At 41.8% G+C, this 18,672-nt stretch overlaps 1 protein-coding gene across 1 annotated transcript; it reads right to left on the bottom strand.

Moving 5' to 3' along the window:
• Positions 1-7,882: 7,882 nt before the first annotated feature.
• Positions 7,883-17,781, bottom strand: jade3 (jade family PHD finger 3). The gene is made up of 12 exons (XM_053499348.1): positions 17,582-17,781; positions 14,996-15,064; positions 14,719-14,778; positions 14,508-14,587; positions 14,043-14,200; positions 12,566-12,756; positions 12,254-12,465; positions 10,554-10,721; positions 10,282-10,398; positions 9,711-10,169; positions 9,483-9,600; positions 7,883-9,019 (listed from the first exon to the last, which is right to left on the bottom strand). Exons 3-12 carry the CDS (start codon positions 14,765-14,767, stop codon positions 8,238-8,240), a joined length of 2,334 nt encoding a protein of 777 aa, XP_053355323.1. The 5' UTR covers positions 14,768-14,778; positions 14,996-15,064; positions 17,582-17,781; the 3' UTR covers positions 7,883-8,237.
• Positions 17,782-18,672: the final 891 nt, after the last annotated feature.

Here is an 18,672-nt window from a genome sequence, read left to right as displayed (position 1 = left end):
GTATGTACAGCCGTGGCCAAAAGTTTTGAGAATGACACCGATATTACTCTTATTGACCCCTTATTGCACTGTTCCGTTTTGCACCATATCAGCCCTCTGTGTCCCTTTTTGCAGGACACTTACTCAGTTGTCTTACCACTGTTGTTCTTTATGTCTGTGTTATTTAAGTTTTTTTAAGTGTTATTTGTCACGAGGATTGAGAGTAACATCATTTCGATTCTCTATATGTATGCACTGTGGCATGTAGCAGAATTGACAATAAAGTTGACTTTGACTTTGATATTCATTTTCACAAAGTCTGCTGCTTCAGTGTTTTTAAATCTTTGTGTCAGGTGATATTTTGGTCTACTGAAATATAATTACAACAATGTAAAGTGTTAAAGGCTTTTATTGACAATTACATTAATGTTATGCAAAGACTCAGTGTTTGCAGACCCTTTTTTCCAAAACCTCTGCAATTTACCCTGGCACACTTCTGGGCCACACCCGGACTGATGGCGCAGCATATTCTTAAATAATCGATGCTTGGACTTTGTCAGAATTTGTGGGTTTCTGTTGGTCCGCTCGCCTTTTGAGGATTGACCATAAAATGGGATTAAGGTCTGGGGAGTTTCCTGGGCATGGACCCAAAATTGTGATGTTTTGTTGCCCGCGCAACTTAGTTATTACTTTTTCCCTCATGGTGAGGAGCTCCATCATGCTGAAAAAGGCATTGTTCATCACCAAACTGTTCTTGGATGGTTGGGAGAAGTTGCTCTCGGATGTGTTCTTGGGCAAAACTGTGAGTGAGCCCACTTCATTCGCTGAGACGTGACCTCACACATGAATGGTCCCAGTTTTACTGCTGGCACGACACAGGACTGACAAAGGATGTTACCCAAAAGTTGATTGACAGCATGCGAGAAAATTAAATGCTTGTAATTATACTTTAGTAGAACAGAGTAACATCTGACAAAAAGATCTAAAAACACTGAAGCAGCAGACATTGTGAAAATGAATATTTGTGTCATTCTTAAAACCCTTGGCCATGACTGTGCCTCTCCTACTTCCTCCAAAAATCATTAAAACCGTTTAGACATGTCTTGCTATAGTGCTAGTGCGAGAATAGTGACTATTTTTAGTCTGATGCTGAGACTTTTTCTTACTTATGTATGAGGCTCCATAGATATACAGGTACCATCTACTTTACTTTTCCTGGTTGCTGATGAACACATAAATCCATCCATCTATTAATTCTTCATTCTGCTTATCCCTTATAGTGTCTTAAGGGGACATACTGTATACAGTGCCTTGCAAAAGTATTCATACCCCTTGAACGTTTTCAACTTTTTTTGTCCCATCATAGCCACATATGTAAATGTATTTTATTGGGATTTTATGTGATAGACCAAAACCTCCATAAATACAGCAGAACAATACAGAACATTAGTGAACAAACAGCATCATGAAGCCCAAGTAACACACCACCTTGTCCCCTGGGATACCCTCCCGGCTTTCCATGACCCTGTACAGTATAAACGCTGCAAAGAATGTGTGAGTGAGTGAGTGAAAGAGTCATCTTTATCAGTCTGGTTACTAAAGCCCTTTTAACCAGGACTAATATTAAGATGAGTAATCAGTGGTGTTGATTTATTTTACACAGTCTTTACTTTAAAAGATGCATATAGTATAGCTTTAATTCACCTTTAAAGTAGCACTTAAGTCCTTAATGTCCAACTATGTTTCATAAATTATTTTTAAAGGTGTCCTCAATAGTACCACCCTAACAATAAAACAAAACCTGTTTCTCATTATTACAGACATTTTATTTAACAGTGACCCTAATGAAAACAGACGTTTGATAAAAATCATTACACCAATGCACATCACTGTTAGGGATTTTGCTAACTGATTGTAGTGATGTAAACTTTGTCGATTTAAGGTCTCAAATGCTTTTTTCCAGGTAAGTTCATACTTCCATCCATCTATCCATCCATTTATTCATCTAGGAACCTCCAGTCCAACTAGGGACCATGGAGACCACTGGCCGATTCCCACTTATCAAATATTTTTATGACACTATAGGCATTTTGGGAACGCCAATTAGTCTAATCTACATGACTTTAGACTGTGTGAGGAAACCAGAGTACCCGGAGGAAACCCACCAAGCATGGGAGAACACGCAAACTCCATGCACTCCCATGAGAATCGAACCCCGGTCCTAGAGGTGTGACGCAATTATATTTACAGGACCTTAATTTTTATTCCCCATAAAGTCAAACACCTGGGTTGCCAAATCGAGGATGAGTCTGAGGTGTGTTTGGTATAAGACTGTGGTTTCATTTTTGGATTTCATTTTATTTTCATGTGAATGGTTCTTTTTTTAGATCATGCTACAAAGTTCTCTCGTGTTGTTTTGTGTTGACCAGAACATCCATTTTTATCCATGGCTACAAAACAGCTCCAACTGTCCCTCCAATGACCTCACTGATTTGCCTGTCCTGGTGCTGCTCATTTTCACTCTCTCACTTTCTCTCTTTGTCCTGCTTTACTTAACAAAACCTTTTCAGTCACATATAGATAAAGGGGAAAACACCACACCACATTTTCTATAGTGTTCCTATACTGTACACACACACATACACACACAAACACACACTTTAAAAGGATCTAATGTATGGTGTGGCTTTAGGTTCATTCATCTGTTAACAGTAAAGATGGATAATGGCTTGCTAAATACATAACATACCATACATAGTATTGCAGTCAGGCTCTATTTTTAATGAAAGGTGTAATTATTGTTTTCAAGAAAGGAATTACAAGATACTGGGTTGTACATTATTGGGCAACTCCATACAAAGGTCAACTTTACATAATCCATAGGGTTCGTCCAAACCAGATAGACTAGACTACAGATAGACTAAACTACTACTCAACTATATATACTTATACTGATTAACCATTTACTTGTTGAGTATTATAAAAGCAAAACAGAAAAAGGCACAAACATAGGAAAAAACACAAAGAAAAAGAGACCAGAAAAAATATCATCAATAATCGCTGGTTGATCAATTTCCTACGTACAGAATGCATTCAGTACCGAAAAAGGCCATTAAAGGAGTTCCTGGGAGGCCAGCATTTTAGAACCAAAGCAGGCCAAATTCAGTCATTGTTTCCTCATTTATGGTCTTAGTTCGGAGTCTTATCTAGTTTTTTTTATTTTATGTTATACTGTATGTAGCAAATTGGTCGTGGAGGGATGTTGTTTCGTTTTACTGGATACTAAAGTGTACATGGTTGAAATGAGAATAAAGGCCTACTTTACTTGACTTAATTGACTGGACCAATAATTTGCTTAGTCGATCTAAAGTCGTGTAGACCGTTAGCTGGCAACAAAACAGAAAAGCATTTCAAAACACACATGTGGTGCATGGACTACAATAGCACAAGATCACATCAGCTTCTACTCCTATCGGCCAGAAACAGGAACCCCAAGTTACACTGGGCTCAGGAGGACCCAAAGTGCTGAGGGTAAGGCTCAAAAAAACCTTGCCTGGTCTCTGCGTTGGTTTAGATCACTGCGTGAATACCAATGTCTTGAGACTTAGAGATATAATCATATCATACCATCATTACAGTGCGATCACCGTCATGGTCTGGAATAACCACAGCAGATCTATTCCAGTTATTTAAAACCACATTACACCCTCATACTGCTATCGTGAGAAATACTTTCCATTTGGATGCAATAAATCTGCAGCATCTCTCAATTCAGCGTTTCCCATTCAAACAAAAACACGCCACACACACTGCAGACTCGACGCCTATTAAACCCTCTCGGTAATGCCAGGTTCCTGCTCTATGACCACTAAAAGAGTCTTATCGACTTGCTCAGGCTGAACTAAGCAAACAGTCGCCTCAAAGTCAGCTCACTCTTAAAAATAATCAATACGCCCGTGGCAGCACTAATTTCGCTGCCATTGAAAAAAAAAGTGAGACGACCAAATTCAGCAGCGTGTGTTAATCCTTAGAGAGTCCCTGCTTGCACTCTGCACTGAATATACATTTACCTTATACATGTGATCATACAGTACCTAACTGTTATCTCTCTCTGTCGAGCTACACATGAAGCTTCCGAGCTCCCAGTGATCCAGACTCCCTCTGCCCTTTTTCCCTGCCACCATTACTCTCAGCTTGTTTTTCAGGGACTATCTGATCATTTTGATTTACAGTATATATATATATATATATATATATATATATATATATATATACATACATATACACTATATGGACAAAAATATTTGGTCAAACCTGCAATGACATTGTTTCCAAATCCATACCATTTAATATGGAGTCGGTCGCCCTTTTGAAGCCAAAACAGCTTCCACTCTTCTTGGGAGGCCGTCCACAAGATTTCGTAGTGTTTTTGTGTGAATTCGTGCCTACTCATTCTGTAGAGCGTTTATGAGGTCAGGCACTGATGTTGGATTAGAGGCCCGGCTCACAATCTCCGTTCCAGTTCATCCCAAAGGTGCTCGATGGGGTTGAGATCAAGGCTCTGTGTTCAGCCCGCTCAAGTTCTTCCACACTGAACTCCTCAAAGCATGTCTTTATAGTCGCTTTGTGCACCGGGACGGAGTCATGTTGGAATAGAAAAGGGCTTTAAACAAACTGTTGGAAGCAGAGCATTGTCCCTGATGTCTTGGTATGCTAAAGCATTAAGATTGTCCGTCACTGGGGATAAGGGACCTGATTGATTCAATAACTAACAGGTTCGTCCAAATACTTTTGTCCATAATGTTGCATTTTTTTTAATCACACATAAATTGATACTCATTTCCATAATTTTGTTTTGATTCTGTAAGGTTGTGTTGCGACAATGACCAAGTGCTATATAAATAAAACTGAATTGAATAAGCAACAGTGTAGTGTATAGACTGGCTTAGGGAAGAGGATCGGTGACATCGGTCCAAAAATTTAAACATGAGCAAGTAGTGTACAATGAGGTTTGTTACAAAACCTTGGAACTAAACCTTTTTTTTCGCTTAGATGTACAATATATTTATACAAATAACGAAGACTCATGAATAAATCATTCTAACAATCTCTACTGCTAGAGGTGTAAAAAACATTTTCCTGACAGAAGAGTTTTCATTTCAAAGTTTATTGCAGGGGGCTTCAGTTTTTTTTTAGGTCCGTTTCAATATATAGCATCAGGTAAGAAATAAAGCAACTGGACAGTAACTCATGTCGGAACGTGACACAGGGTTCATGCACACTGTTACATCCTTCTCTATTTCCTGCGGTAACACACAGTACACAATGCTGATTCGGTGGGTTTCCTGAAAAAAACAAAAAGTAAAAAAAAAAAAAATCTCATTCAAGCTGAGATAAAAATGTAAGTCGCTCTGGATAAGAGCGTCTGCCAAATGACTAAATGTAAATGTAAGCTAAAGAGAAACTAGGAGACGGCTCACGTCCCACAGAACAGAGTGAATCTAGACATGCTGTGATTCATTATTCAACTCAGGGATTACACGTTTCTGTTCTAGTGCAGGGTAGAAAAAAAAGGGAAAGTATATGATTATTATTGTGGGTTTCCAAATCGCACAGACAGGATGTGCTAGTCTCTGAGCTCATGGGGATTGTTCTTCTATTTATGAGCAAAATTAGGCAAATTTATTAAAAGCAGGGTGTTGTGAAGCACGTGTGCAGCACGTGTCCAAACAGTACTTAAAGGGCCGCATGTTGTTCATGGCAGTGGAAATCTGATGCTTTTGTGCAGTGCATGATGGGTACACAATGGTGAAACAGATCTGAACCTTTTGTAAATAAAAAAAGGGCTTCAGAGAAAAAAAGAAAAACAATGTATAAAAAGAAATCTATGTAAAGACCCAGCAGTAGAGAGCAATGAGAGTGGTGATGGGATCGGTGGTTCTTTTTGGTGAGGCAGTGACTCATTCCGAGTTCGCCGATAGGAGTCGTGTCTACCGGTTCACAAATGACTCTGCTTTATATAAAACTAGACATCTAGATTTTTTATTTTATTTATTTTAACCAAAGGATGAAATATGGGACAAGTCTCGAGATAAGAACTCTAGTTCTGGTTTATAGGTCAGTGAATCACATGACTCTAGTTTATAAAGAAGAGAAATACTGTACGTTTAATGAAATACCTAAATAAAATTTAATGAAATGTACCTTGGCATACGAATATAATTTTAATGTAACACATGAAAAATAGACGTCAAACCTCACTTAACCTACTAACCAACTTTATGATTCCTCTTGGCACCGGCTCCTATAAAAGTGCTCCCTTTTCGTCTTTTCTTCTTCTTGGGACCTGTGGCGCTGTCGTCACTAAATCTTGCAATTATAATAAAAAAAAGAGGAATTTGTAAAACACACTTCGCTTGGCTTTTTCCACTGATGCGAACAAGTTAAACGTCTCTCAGGTGAACGCACAGCTTCGGCTCGCTTTCTTTCGCTCGCTTCATATGCCGATGCAAATTTCACTTCTTAAGGTGAAAATCTGTGAGATGGGGAATTTATATCACAAGGGTCCACAATAAAGGGACAAATCTTAGGTTAAGAACATTATATATATATATTATATATATAATTTATGTTTGTTTTTGTTTTGATGGTTAATAAGTGAATCATTCGGCTCAAATTACTAGGAATTGTTGAATGACAACTGTTTTTTTTTTTAACCAGACATGTCGGACATTTCGAGTATGTATTATAGATATTATATTTGAATAGCGGCACTGAGGAATGGAATTCAAATTTGTGAATTGTTTGGGTCGACTCTTGCAGCTAACAAATGATTTCTTGATTCTTTATTTATTCATTTATTTATTTTAAAAGACATCATCTGGAATATTTTAAATAATGTTCATGAGTCAGTGAATCAGTTCGGTGAACCTCACCAATGGGAAAACTCTCAGGCATTCAAAATAACATTGCTAAAAAATAAATAAAATGACTCTTTCCCAAAAAAACTGGACAAACTTTGCAATATTTCAAGTTTTAATAATGGTATTGGATCGGTCAAGTTATGGAATGAGACTCACAAACGGTTCTTTGCCATTTTTTTAAATAACGTTTTACAATAATTGAAACTTTTTGAATAAACGGGACAGAAGTCAGGTTTTAGGTCAATACCCGACCATCAACATGATAACATGAAGAAATTAAAAATGTTTCCTGGAAACCAGACCAGGATAAATAAAGATTATTAATCAAATTCCTGGTCAAACAAAAAGCTCAGATTTTGATTAAGAGGTTTTCATGGAAGCATTTAGATAAATTTACCACAGAAGAGTGAAAAACATAGAAATGAAAGAAAAAAAGTCAGCTCTGAGCATGTAGCCAAACGAACCGACTCAGAGTCGACTCCTTGTGTGTGACGAATCAGTAAGTGACAAAAATGCAGAAATGAGCATGTCGTGTTAGCTGCTTTTCCTAGCTTTTTTTTATGACAAATGTCGATTTGGTCCGAGATCTAGTTTTTCTAAAATAGTAAGCGAGCATCCCATGGAACTCTCTCTCTCTCCCTCTCTCTGTCGCTTCCACATCGAACTTTGAGATCTAATCGAAGCTTAAAGTTGCCTGAAGTGAATAAAATGTTAAAATCACACCCACACTGCACCCTAGTGGCCACAGTTTTAAGACGTTGCCACTTCACTGGCAAATCCGTTCTCGTGAAACTCTCCAAACACACGATACAAAGATTTCAAAGTAAAAAATAGAGGACTATTTAAACAAATTCAACGATTCTCATCCCATGTTCAAAAACAGAGTTCACAAGAAAAACGCCAGGGACGCTAGGGAAGCCAAGCATGCTAATGCTAACATGAACATCAGTGAGAGACGAATCCATTTTTTCAGACCCAAACAGTGTCGTTCTTATGCCTTTATTTATTTGCATAACCATAAGAATGTTAGGAGGACGCGGAAATCCACATCCCTCCTGGCACATGAGCTAATATATATACACACACAACCTACAAAAAAAACGTTTCTTTTTTTTAACCAGTATATACAGAAACTGTAGCTAGGTCTGAAAATCAGACAGTTTGGTCTCTATAGTGTATAAGGCAGCTCCAATACGATGGAAAGAACACTTAATGAAACCCGCTACTCCACTTTTACGCCCTGTCGTCCGGCGTGATGGAGGAGACCACTCCTCTCGTGTGGTGCACGACAGTGCTTTTACGTTAGCAGACCTACAGCAGTTGGTTGCGAGCTCGTCACCTTTGCACCGACGTCCTGGAACCTAAAGGAACGTTCCCTCGGGTCCCCCCGCGGTCATAAGCGCCCGCCGGGCTCCTCTCGCTCAGCCCTCGGCCCGCTCTCTGTCGCTTGCCTTTAGCTTCGGGTTCGGAATCGCTGAGCTCCAGGTCGGGACAGTACCCGTCGCTCTCCTGGTATCCCCGGCCGCTCTTAGGCGCTCGTTCGGCGCCCGGGGCTTTGCCGCAGTTTGTCCGGTCTTTGTTTTTATGCCCGTTCTTGTTGGCGCTCCAGAGATCCGCAGTAGTCCGTACCAAGCTGACGGTGGCTTCCTTTAGCGTTCTGCTGAAATGCTCCATCGTGGTTTTATTAAACGTTCCCGGCTGACCCTTCCCAAGATGCTTCTCGCACGCGCCCTGTTCGGGTGGAGTTGGGTTTCTCTGAACTGCTATCTTCTCCATGATGCCGTTCGACTTCAAAGAATGCTGGTGAGGTCTGTCCTGATCCGGCCTGACCGAGTGGCCATGCAAAGCGGCGTGCAGCGCCAGAGGCTTCCCCGTCGGCTTGGCGATGGGCACGATGCCGTTGGTCCGCTCCTCCCTCGGTGCTCGGCTGTGCTGGAGCTGAGGTTTGCCCTGCCCCATCCCGGCTCCCATGCTGTCATAGACGTTACCGCTGTTATCCGGGCACAGCGGGCCGTTTCCGGACTTGGTGCTGGTCTTGCTTTTGATTTTGAGTTTGATGGTGATCCTGGGAGGAGGCGGGAAGATCAGGTTCTCTACGTTTGACGACACCGGCAGTTCTGCACACATTAAAAAAATAAAAACAAATAAAAACCAGTGTTAATCAGTCATCTATATAAATAAAAGAAAGGTTTGTCTACATGTTGGTCAGAACTCGGTCTTTCAATGCCATCTTTACGTTTCATACACAGGAGGGCCAGAAACCAGTCTCCGAAAATGTTCTGTCCTGTCAGATTTTGTCGCATCACGCAAAACTGGCCAGACAGATTTTTATGAAACTTTGGCAGTACTTTGGTATTTTCCTGAAGTTAGCTAGACAGAGAGTTCTGCTGAACAGAAAGACAGACAGACATATTTCAACCTGAAATAATAATAATAATAATAATATCACAGATTATATTAAAGATCAGCAGATTATTTTTAGCTTCATCCTTTTAACTCTTCAACCTTCAATGACGCGGACCAATGCTACTCATTCAATGTAAAACTCTCAAACAGAAGTCCTTATTTTGAGGTCATTACCTGCAGCTTGTTCTTGGTTCATGAGTTTGACGTGAAGGTTGAAGATCTGCTCCTGGACTTTACTCTGAGACAGTTTCAGCTTCTCTCTCCGACTCACCATGTAGCACAGATTTCTCACCTGTGGGAAAAACGAGAATGTAAAACAAACATATTAATAATTAACCATAAAAAAGCACACCCTCTCAGTCTGGTCATGTGGGAATCGTGGTGCAGTCGTGCGACTCTGACCCTCTCCAGGTCCTGACGGAGGTGCATGAACATGCGCATGCGTGTATGGATGCTGTCCTCCTGCGGCTGCCTCAGCAGGTTCTCCTCGTCCTCTTTAGGCGGCAGGAGCGCCTTGTTGAAGCTGCTCTTCCTCTTCAGCTTCCAGTACTGGTAGATGAAGTCGAGCAGGTGGAGGGGCAGCCCCAGCTCCTGCGCCACCTCGTCCGGCTGCACCAGCTTGTAGAACTCCTCCTCCAGCTCTTTGAGCTTCTGCGCCCTCAGCCCCACCTTCTCGGTCTCGGTAGGGGGTTTGTGTCGGGCCGGGCTCAGACCCGGCTCGGCCGCTTTGGGCTTGCTGTGCTTCAGGCAGTAGGATTTGAACTTGACCTCGTCGCCTTCATCCAGGATGGTCTTCATCTCCAGGTTGTGCTCGAAGGCGCAGGTGACGTGGAAGGGGATAGTGCAGTTCTTCACCGAACACTGAAAAGAGAAAGGAAGCAGGGACGGGTTAGACGACTTGCAGTCGAATCATTAATTACGAATCACTTCTCTTTCTCCTCCTCCTCCTTCTCTCTCCTCCTCTTCCTCCCACCTGTATGCAGGCTCCGGTTTTGATCTTGCAGAGACTACAGATGAGAGACCAGCGGCTGGGTGGGATGTGAGACAGTTTAGTGATGGGCTCCATCCTCTCCGGACACGCGATGCTCACCTACACACACAGCGGAAACATAAATCGTTAACCCATGCAGGTGTGACCTCACAATTACTAGAAACCGATTCATCAAAAAAATAATAAATAACATAAAAAAGCTACTGCATTAAATATTCTTCTCTGTCCTGAACAAGGTGGAAGTTTCCTCGTACCTCAGGTATCCAGAGAGCACAGCTAACATGGGCCCACTTGGTTCCCGCCCGCGTGGCCTTCATGGCTCCTCCTTTGTTGGGACAGAGTATACACTGCGGGTTGATCCCAAGCACGCACGTCCTACACAGCCAGTTGCCGTCTGGAACCTTCACGATGCCGTAACAAGCCTAGAGACACACAGAGTTAGAACAAGACAGCATACACATGAAAACAGATTTTAAAAAATGCATGAGATCCTAGTATCACACTGGTTTTATTATAGCACAAACTTTTGTGCAGCAAACAACCCAAATCCTTAACTACCTGACATTTTAAAATTCCAGATGAATAATTTATGACTGCTGAGAATAATTACTGTAAGTGACTATAATGAGTGGCTTTTTAAACACACACACACACACACACACGCACGCACGCACGCACGCACGGGACCTGAACCTGGGATCTTCCGAACCGTAGTCCAATGTCTTAACAAGACCCATCCTTAAAAATCGATTAGTAACACACTGCCGACCTCCGTGTCTCTCTCTCTCTTTTTTTTTTAATAACGATACAAGTTACATTTTGAATTATTTACACTTTAATGTTTTTTTTTTGGAGGATCTGTCAAGTTTCTTTTTGAATTAAAAGTGTGTGGAAATGTTTAAATAAACACAGGCAAACATTCTCTTAATGCAATCATTTGTCCAATTATTTGCAGTTTGCCTCAATAAATATGTTCGGATTTAAAAATATTGTACATTATACAGTACAATCGCTTAGTATCGCACATTACAACCACAATGTGTCAAAGAAAATCGCACTGGCAATTTCTTGACTATTTCTTGAGTCTAGTTAAAAGAATCTACACTTTCATTAAAATTAAATGATAACAAACCAAAAAGAAGATTAATACATTTATTTAGAGATGCATTTTTGTTTTTTTTTGGCTGTCATTTTTGTATTATTATTTATTTAGTTATTTTTGCAGTTAACTTATGTATTGTTTTTTCTCTGTCAGATTTAAAGGCAGTTATAGCTGTGCTATGACACTGAGTTACTGATCCAAAGGTCGGTGGTTCGACCCCCAGCTCCATCAGGTTGCCACTGTTGGGCCCTTGAACAAGGCCCTTAACCCCCTCTGCCCCAGGGGGCGCTGTATCGTGGCTGACCCTGCGCTCTGAGCACAGTTACGCTGGGATATACGAAGAAGGAATTTCACTGTGCTGTAATGTATATGTGAAAAAGGCTTAACCTAAATCTTGGATTAAACATGATTTTGGAGTCATGTTAAGTGAGAAAAGGCAGGAAAACCGTGTGGACGCTTCAACAATTTGGAGCCAAAAACAACAAATTTAGAATTGTTTAGGATGTGGGAAAGTCAGTGTAATAGACAACCATATTTAAGGAACTCTGACTATACAACAAAAGTTACACAACATGTGTTTAGATCCCTCAAAATCCTTCAGACGATAAAGGACGCTAGTGCTGTTAAATCTACTCCAGCACTTTTATTTTGGTATCCACTGTTTGTGTAACACGTGTGTCCGATTGGCTATAATGAGAATAACAAGACATGACCCTGCTGTGAGAAGGACTGCGCGTGTCCCCTCATAACAGTGGACTAAAGACAGATCTGACCTGAATAAAAGTTATATAGTGCAAAAGCTATAAAGTGTTTTGTAGTCACATGGTCCATGGTGTGTGTTTCAGCTCTCACCTGATGAACGCAGATGTTGCACTTGTCACAGAAGACCATGTCGTTGCCCTCCTCGCTGTCGGGCGAGCGACACACGTCGCAGATGACGTCCTCGTCGTACTCGATGCCCAGCCCCTCCTCCGTCTCGATGGCGTGGTTCATGTTGTCGTAACACTTTCTCTCCAGAGCCTCCATCGTTCTCTCCATGGTCAGCTCGTCCACCACGCCCTCCCCTGACACACGGGTGAAATAAACAGACTAATTTAGCGGCTGTGTTTTGTTGATTAAAGTTTGAACTTTATACACGTGCTAGCCCAGAGGGAGAGGACTGACCCATGTGCAGTAGCTCCATGTTGAGGTGTCGAAGCCAGTACAGGTCCGTGTCGTCCAGGTCGTACCTGCACATGGCCTCGGCCAGCTCTTTGATGTTGACGTAGCCCGTCTCTGTGCAGTCCTGACTGCAGCACTGGATGTACTTCCTCGGCCTGGAGAACAGGATCTCCTTCGGACGCTCTGCCAGGCTCCTGTTACAACAACACACACACTTAATCCGGTACAAATACGCACACACACAGTGTGTTAATGAAATAAAATACTGGGGGGGGTCAGAAATGGAAAATATGATGACCGTGTGTATGGTTTATAAAGTGGGAACAACAAAGAGAGACAGACACTGTCCTGACGGAGAGACAGACGGAGAGACAGACACTGTCCTGACGGAGAGACAGACGGAGAGACAGACACTGTCCTGACGGAGAGACAGACGGAGAGACAGACACTGTCCTGACGGAGAGACAGACGGAGAGACAGACACTGTCCTGACGGAGAGACAGACGGAGAGACAGACACTGTCCTGACGGAGAGACAGACGGAGAGACAGACACTGTCCTGACGGAGAGACAGACGGAGAGACAGACACTGTCCTGACGGAGAGACAGACGGAGAGACAGACACTGTCCTGACGGAGAGACCGGCGGCGAGACAGACACTGTCCTGACGGAGAGACCGGCGGCGAGACAGACACTGTCCTGACGGAGAGACCGGCGGCGAGACAGACACTGTCCTGACGGAGAGACCGGCGGCGAGACAGACACTGTCCTGACGGAGAGACCGGCGGCGAGACAGACACTGTCCTGACGGAGAGACCGGCGGCGAGACAGACACTGTCCTGACGGAGAGACCGGCGGCGAGACAGACACTGTCCTGACGGAGAGACCGGCGGCGAGACAGACACTGTCCTGACGGAGAGACCGGCGGCGAGACAGACACTGTCCTGACGGAGAGACCGGCGGCGAGACAGACACTGTCCTGACGGAGAGACCGGCGGCGAGACAGACACTGTCCTGACGGAGAGACCGGCGGCGAGACAGACACTGTCCTGACGGAGAGACCGGCGGCGAGACAGACACTGTCCTGACGGAGAGACCGGCGGCGAGACAGACACTGTCCTGACGGAGAGACCGGCGGCGAGACAGACACTGTCCTGACGGAGAGACCGGCGGCGAGACAGACACTGTCCTGACGGAGAGACCGGCGGCGAGACAGACACTGTCCTGACGGAGAGACCGGCGGCGAGACAGACACTGTCCTGACGGAGAGACCGGCGGCGAGACAGACACTGTCCTGACGGAGAGACAGGCGGCGAGACAGACACTGTCCTGACGGAGAGACAGGCGGCGAGACAGACACTGTCCTGACGGAGACAGGCGGCGAGACAGACACTGTCCTGACGGAGACAGACGGCGAGACAGACACTGTCCTGACGGAGACAGACTCTCCTGACAGAGACAGACGAGAGACAGACACTGACCTGACAGACGGCTGAGGAATGCTATCAGGGCTGGCCAGGACCTGCACTCCTTTCTCCCACTCCTGCCTCCAGGTGTCAGCCAGCAGGTAATAATCATCAGGAGTGATGTGTTGCGAGTCCGGCAGCTTCATCGCACTGATCAGGTCTTTCCTGAACACCTGCAACAACCACATATGGATTAATACCAGAACGCTAAATGCCGGACGCGAACCAGTAAACTAAACACTGGTTACTAACAGTAAACAAACACCACAATGTAAACACATCCGGAAGTATAAACACCCATGCTCCCATAACAGTAAACACCACACACCCCACACACACCCGAACGCTTAACACCAGAACAAACACTGCACACATACCCTTAACGCTAAACGCTGCATGCGCGCCCAGAATGCTAAACACAAAACATGAATAAATACTCAAACACTCGGGGTTAACGGGTGAATCTCTTCAGGCTCTCACCTCTGCAGGCTTCTTCTGAGCGGAGGACGGGGTTCCAGATTTACTGCCATACTTATTTGTAGAGAAGGACGTTGAGGGACCTAAAGGTGAGGGGACAAGTCAAACAATTCACATCATCATCTTATAAAATAATAAAATAACAATTGTGCACATGTTTAATGGAACAAAGGTGTGTGTGTGTGTGTGTGTGTGTGTATTGCTCTTTACTCACTTTCATTGTCTGAACTGTCACTACTGCTTAAAGTCCTGAGTCGTTTCATCCTGATGTATCCTGGAGGGGGACAGAGAGGGAAAGACAAAAGAACAGCGAGAGAGGGAGAGGCAGAGTGAGAGAGGTTATTAATATTCACTTGTTAATGAAACATTCCCGCATCCTCAAACCTACAGCTTCAGCCCTGACACTGGAGACTCCTTCCACAAAACCTCTTCTAAGTACAAGAAATTAATCGGAGCAATCAGGACGGAGACTGAATATAAATCTGTCTTACCATAAAGTTTGTGTTGTTTAGCGAGCTAGCGTGTCGTCTCAGCATGCGTCCGTCATCCACTTCTTGTTTCTGTGACAACACACACACACACACACACACACACACACGTTTACTGCACTGTGTATTATTAAAGTGTAAGATTTCTGTTTTCAGATCAGGTTTATACTGTAGGGATAAATCACCTTACACTTAGCACTGTTCATTTAATTAAAAGAAATGTTTTGTACAAAAATAAGGCAAATAATTCAATTAGATAAAACAAGAATTTTTACAAAAATATTTTTTATTTGTTTTTGATAAATCTATTAGTTTCAGTGTAATCTATTAGAAACAAATATTTCATTTTAGTATTAATTAATATTACGTATTAATCACTGTATGTACTGGCATGACTTGTACACTTGGCATGATTTTCTTTTGGTAAACTTTTAGACTTTTGTGTGACAATTATTAACTATAATTACAATTAACAAAAAAAATTAAATATTAAAGACATTATTTGCTTATTATTATAAGTTAGTGACGTGTGAAAACATTGATTCAGCTTCATATCGCAATTCTGTTCTGTGGCAACTCCTGGTTAGCAATAGTGAAGCTAAAATACTTTTTTACTATTATTTGTGGGAGGGGCTAAGCTTATTTAGAACTGTAACAAAATCTGAAAAAGGCGTGTCCAGTTCTTATACAGTCTATGATGCCAATATAAGCTTTTGTATATTTTTAAAGATATCGTCTATACCTGTATAACCGCAACAAACCGTCTTCTCCTTATCATAACTCACAAGAAAACACAATTAACTCAGATTTAAAAAAAAAAAAAGATTTCCATTTTAATTCACTTAGTAAATAATTCTTAATACACTTAAAAAATGTAACAAAATTTTTTATTAAACTCTTTTAAAGACTTTTTATTAATTCACAAGAACACTTACAGATAAAAGGAATCCTCTGATAGGAACGTTTCATGTCTTTTTATAGTAATCGAAACTTTATTCAAAGTACAAGCTTTACATGCTTATCTGTTTTACATGTTTATTTTTCCTTTTTTTATATATATAAACGTCACCAAAGTCAATAAAACCAAACAAAATAAAACCACCTTTGTTTTCACACACACTTGCTACAGTGAGTGCTGGAGCACCTGGAATAGCACCTGCTCCTGACACACACACACACACACACATGTACGAATGAGAATATAATATTATACTCTTTACACTTTCATCTGTGTTCGTTTTTCAGATTTATGTCCATTAAAGCTGAGAGAATTACACTTTTCCACCATCAGTCTCACTCTTTTACTATAGTTTTTTTTTTTTAATCTATTGATTCTTAGGCATGAAAGAAGTGTCAATTTATTATATTCTCATTATAGTTATTAAAGATGGAGAAAAGAGGAAAATAATCAATTTAGGTATAAAACGCAGACTTCAAAATCAATACATATAAATCGTGACACTGGAGACACTTCCATAAATCTAAAAATAAACCAGCCGTGCTGTTATACGAACACGAAGCACACCCTGAGACCAATCAGATTCAGGCGGTGGTGCACTGTGGGGATAAATATTTCAGAATCAATCCTAGATAATTTACTCAGACACTGGGACACTTGTCATTAATGAATAACAAATCTCAGTTTATTGTTAAGAAAGGAAAAAAATAGGGTGGTTTTATTATTTTTAAACAAGGAAAACATTAGGACACCGGAAGCGGAGGCCATATTGGGAGAGTCATAACCACGCCCACTTGTTCATGGTAAAGGGGCGGGGCATTGTGTGCTTTCCTGAGGAGAAAAATTCTTTACAAGTGTTTTTTTTTTTATAAATTACAACCGACTTAGTTTATTATAGTTAAGTTTAAAGTAGATGCTATAAAACAAAACTACAGAAGAATTAGTTTTTTGTCGCGAGCACGTGTCTGGAAAGCAATTTTAGTTTTAAACTTTTTGGTACTTGAGTGTAAATCCAAGAGTGTAAAGTACAATACATGAAGACCATATTTCACTACGATGATCGAGCTCCATTTATATATTTTGGTGTTGAGCTGAATGTGAGTTTTAATCGTTGTTTAATGCTTATTAGTGAATCGTTTGTGTGTGACAGAGCGTGGCGCCATCTTTAACCCGGGGTTGCCATGTAAGTATCAAATCCTCGGCGTGTAGTTTGGACTTTAAGGGCTGGAGGGATGTTTTATCTAATCCATGAGATTGAAAATGAATTGAAATAAACAGGATAGTGTTACATGGTGTGTATTACAGCCCAAATAAATAGTTGCGACCGCACTTGCTAAAGGCAGCGTGCTACATTAAATGCTAATGCTACAGCGCGGGATTTGATACGGCCTTGGCGCCAAACCACGAGCGCCCTGCGTGAACAGCACGGCTACCGCCTGGAGAAAAGGCCAAATCTGTCCATCTGTACCAACACTAAAGCCACCATTGTTCGAGATTATGGAAATAACGCTTCTTATCACCGCCTGATCTGGCTGAAGCTGGTATCCTGGCTTTGGTGTAAGAGCCGCAGTTTGTGGGAACATGGGCCTGGAGCAGCCTCAGCAGCATTGTTCATGGAAAACAAGCCTTACCTTACAGCACAAACCAGCTCCGATCAACTCCCTGACAGATCCGGAGAGTTCTCCTCACGTTACAAGTGCAGAATTTACGTGAATTATTCAGATTTAGGCAGGTACACCATGTCAATACGTGAAAAAAATACAGCTGCAGCCACCTCTCCTCCAGCACACAACAGTGCTATTGTACAGGCCGCGCCGCCGGGTCCTAAACTCCGCCTATTACAGTGCCTCACTGGACGCGGTTTAAGAACGGCTTAAAGAAAATCACTTCACACACGCACGAGCACCGAACCCGGCTTTGTACTCAACAACCTCACCGTTCACACACACACACCTCGGTATACCTGTTAATAAAACTCCACATACACGTCTGAAAACTCTGTTCACACACAAAACCCAAGTGAAATATTTTTACTGAACAAACTCCCTGTTTACACAGAAAACAGTCTTTTATGAATAAAACTCACTGTTCACACACACACACTAACACACAAAACCTGGCATTTGTACTGAACAAACTTCCTGTTCACACACAAAACCCAGTATTCTTATCATTACTACTTCCTGTTCACACACACAACTCTGTATTTATTTTTTAAATAAAATTCACTGTTCACATACACTAACATACAAAACCCGGCGTTTTTACTGAACGAACTCCCCGTTCACACACAAAGCCATGTATTTTTATTGATAAAACCTTCTGTTCACACAGCCACCAATCATGCGTTAACTACTACACTCCCCGTTCACACTCGCACACCAAATCCGGAATTTAAAAATTTTCTCCTGTTTAACACATGCGCAAATGGCTTGTTTTGTTTTAAAAGAGAATCGCATTCTTACTTCACTTCCCATCACAACTTCTAACCAAAAAAACAAGTTATATGTTTTAACTTTAACAATATGTTATAACAAGTGTGCAAAAAAAACTTCCAACATTTACACTTGTATTAAATACGTCTAGGCAAATGTCTCAGTTTAGCTGCATTGTAATTTAAATTCAATGCAAATCAGGAAACACTGCGTGTGTGTTTGTGTCTGTGCGGTGTTCACGCAAATCATCAGCTTAAGGTAGCTTTATGTACAATTTCTTTTATGTT

Source organism: Clarias gariepinus, chromosome 6 (genome assembly GCF_024256425.1).
Source record: "Clarias gariepinus isolate MV-2021 ecotype Netherlands chromosome 6, CGAR_prim_01v2, whole genome shotgun sequence".
Lineage (NCBI taxonomy): Eukaryota > Metazoa > Chordata > Actinopteri > Siluriformes > Clariidae > Clarias > Clarias gariepinus.
The sequence above is the reverse complement of the archived record's forward strand: the minus strand, read 5'-3'. Positions and strand labels throughout refer to the sequence as shown.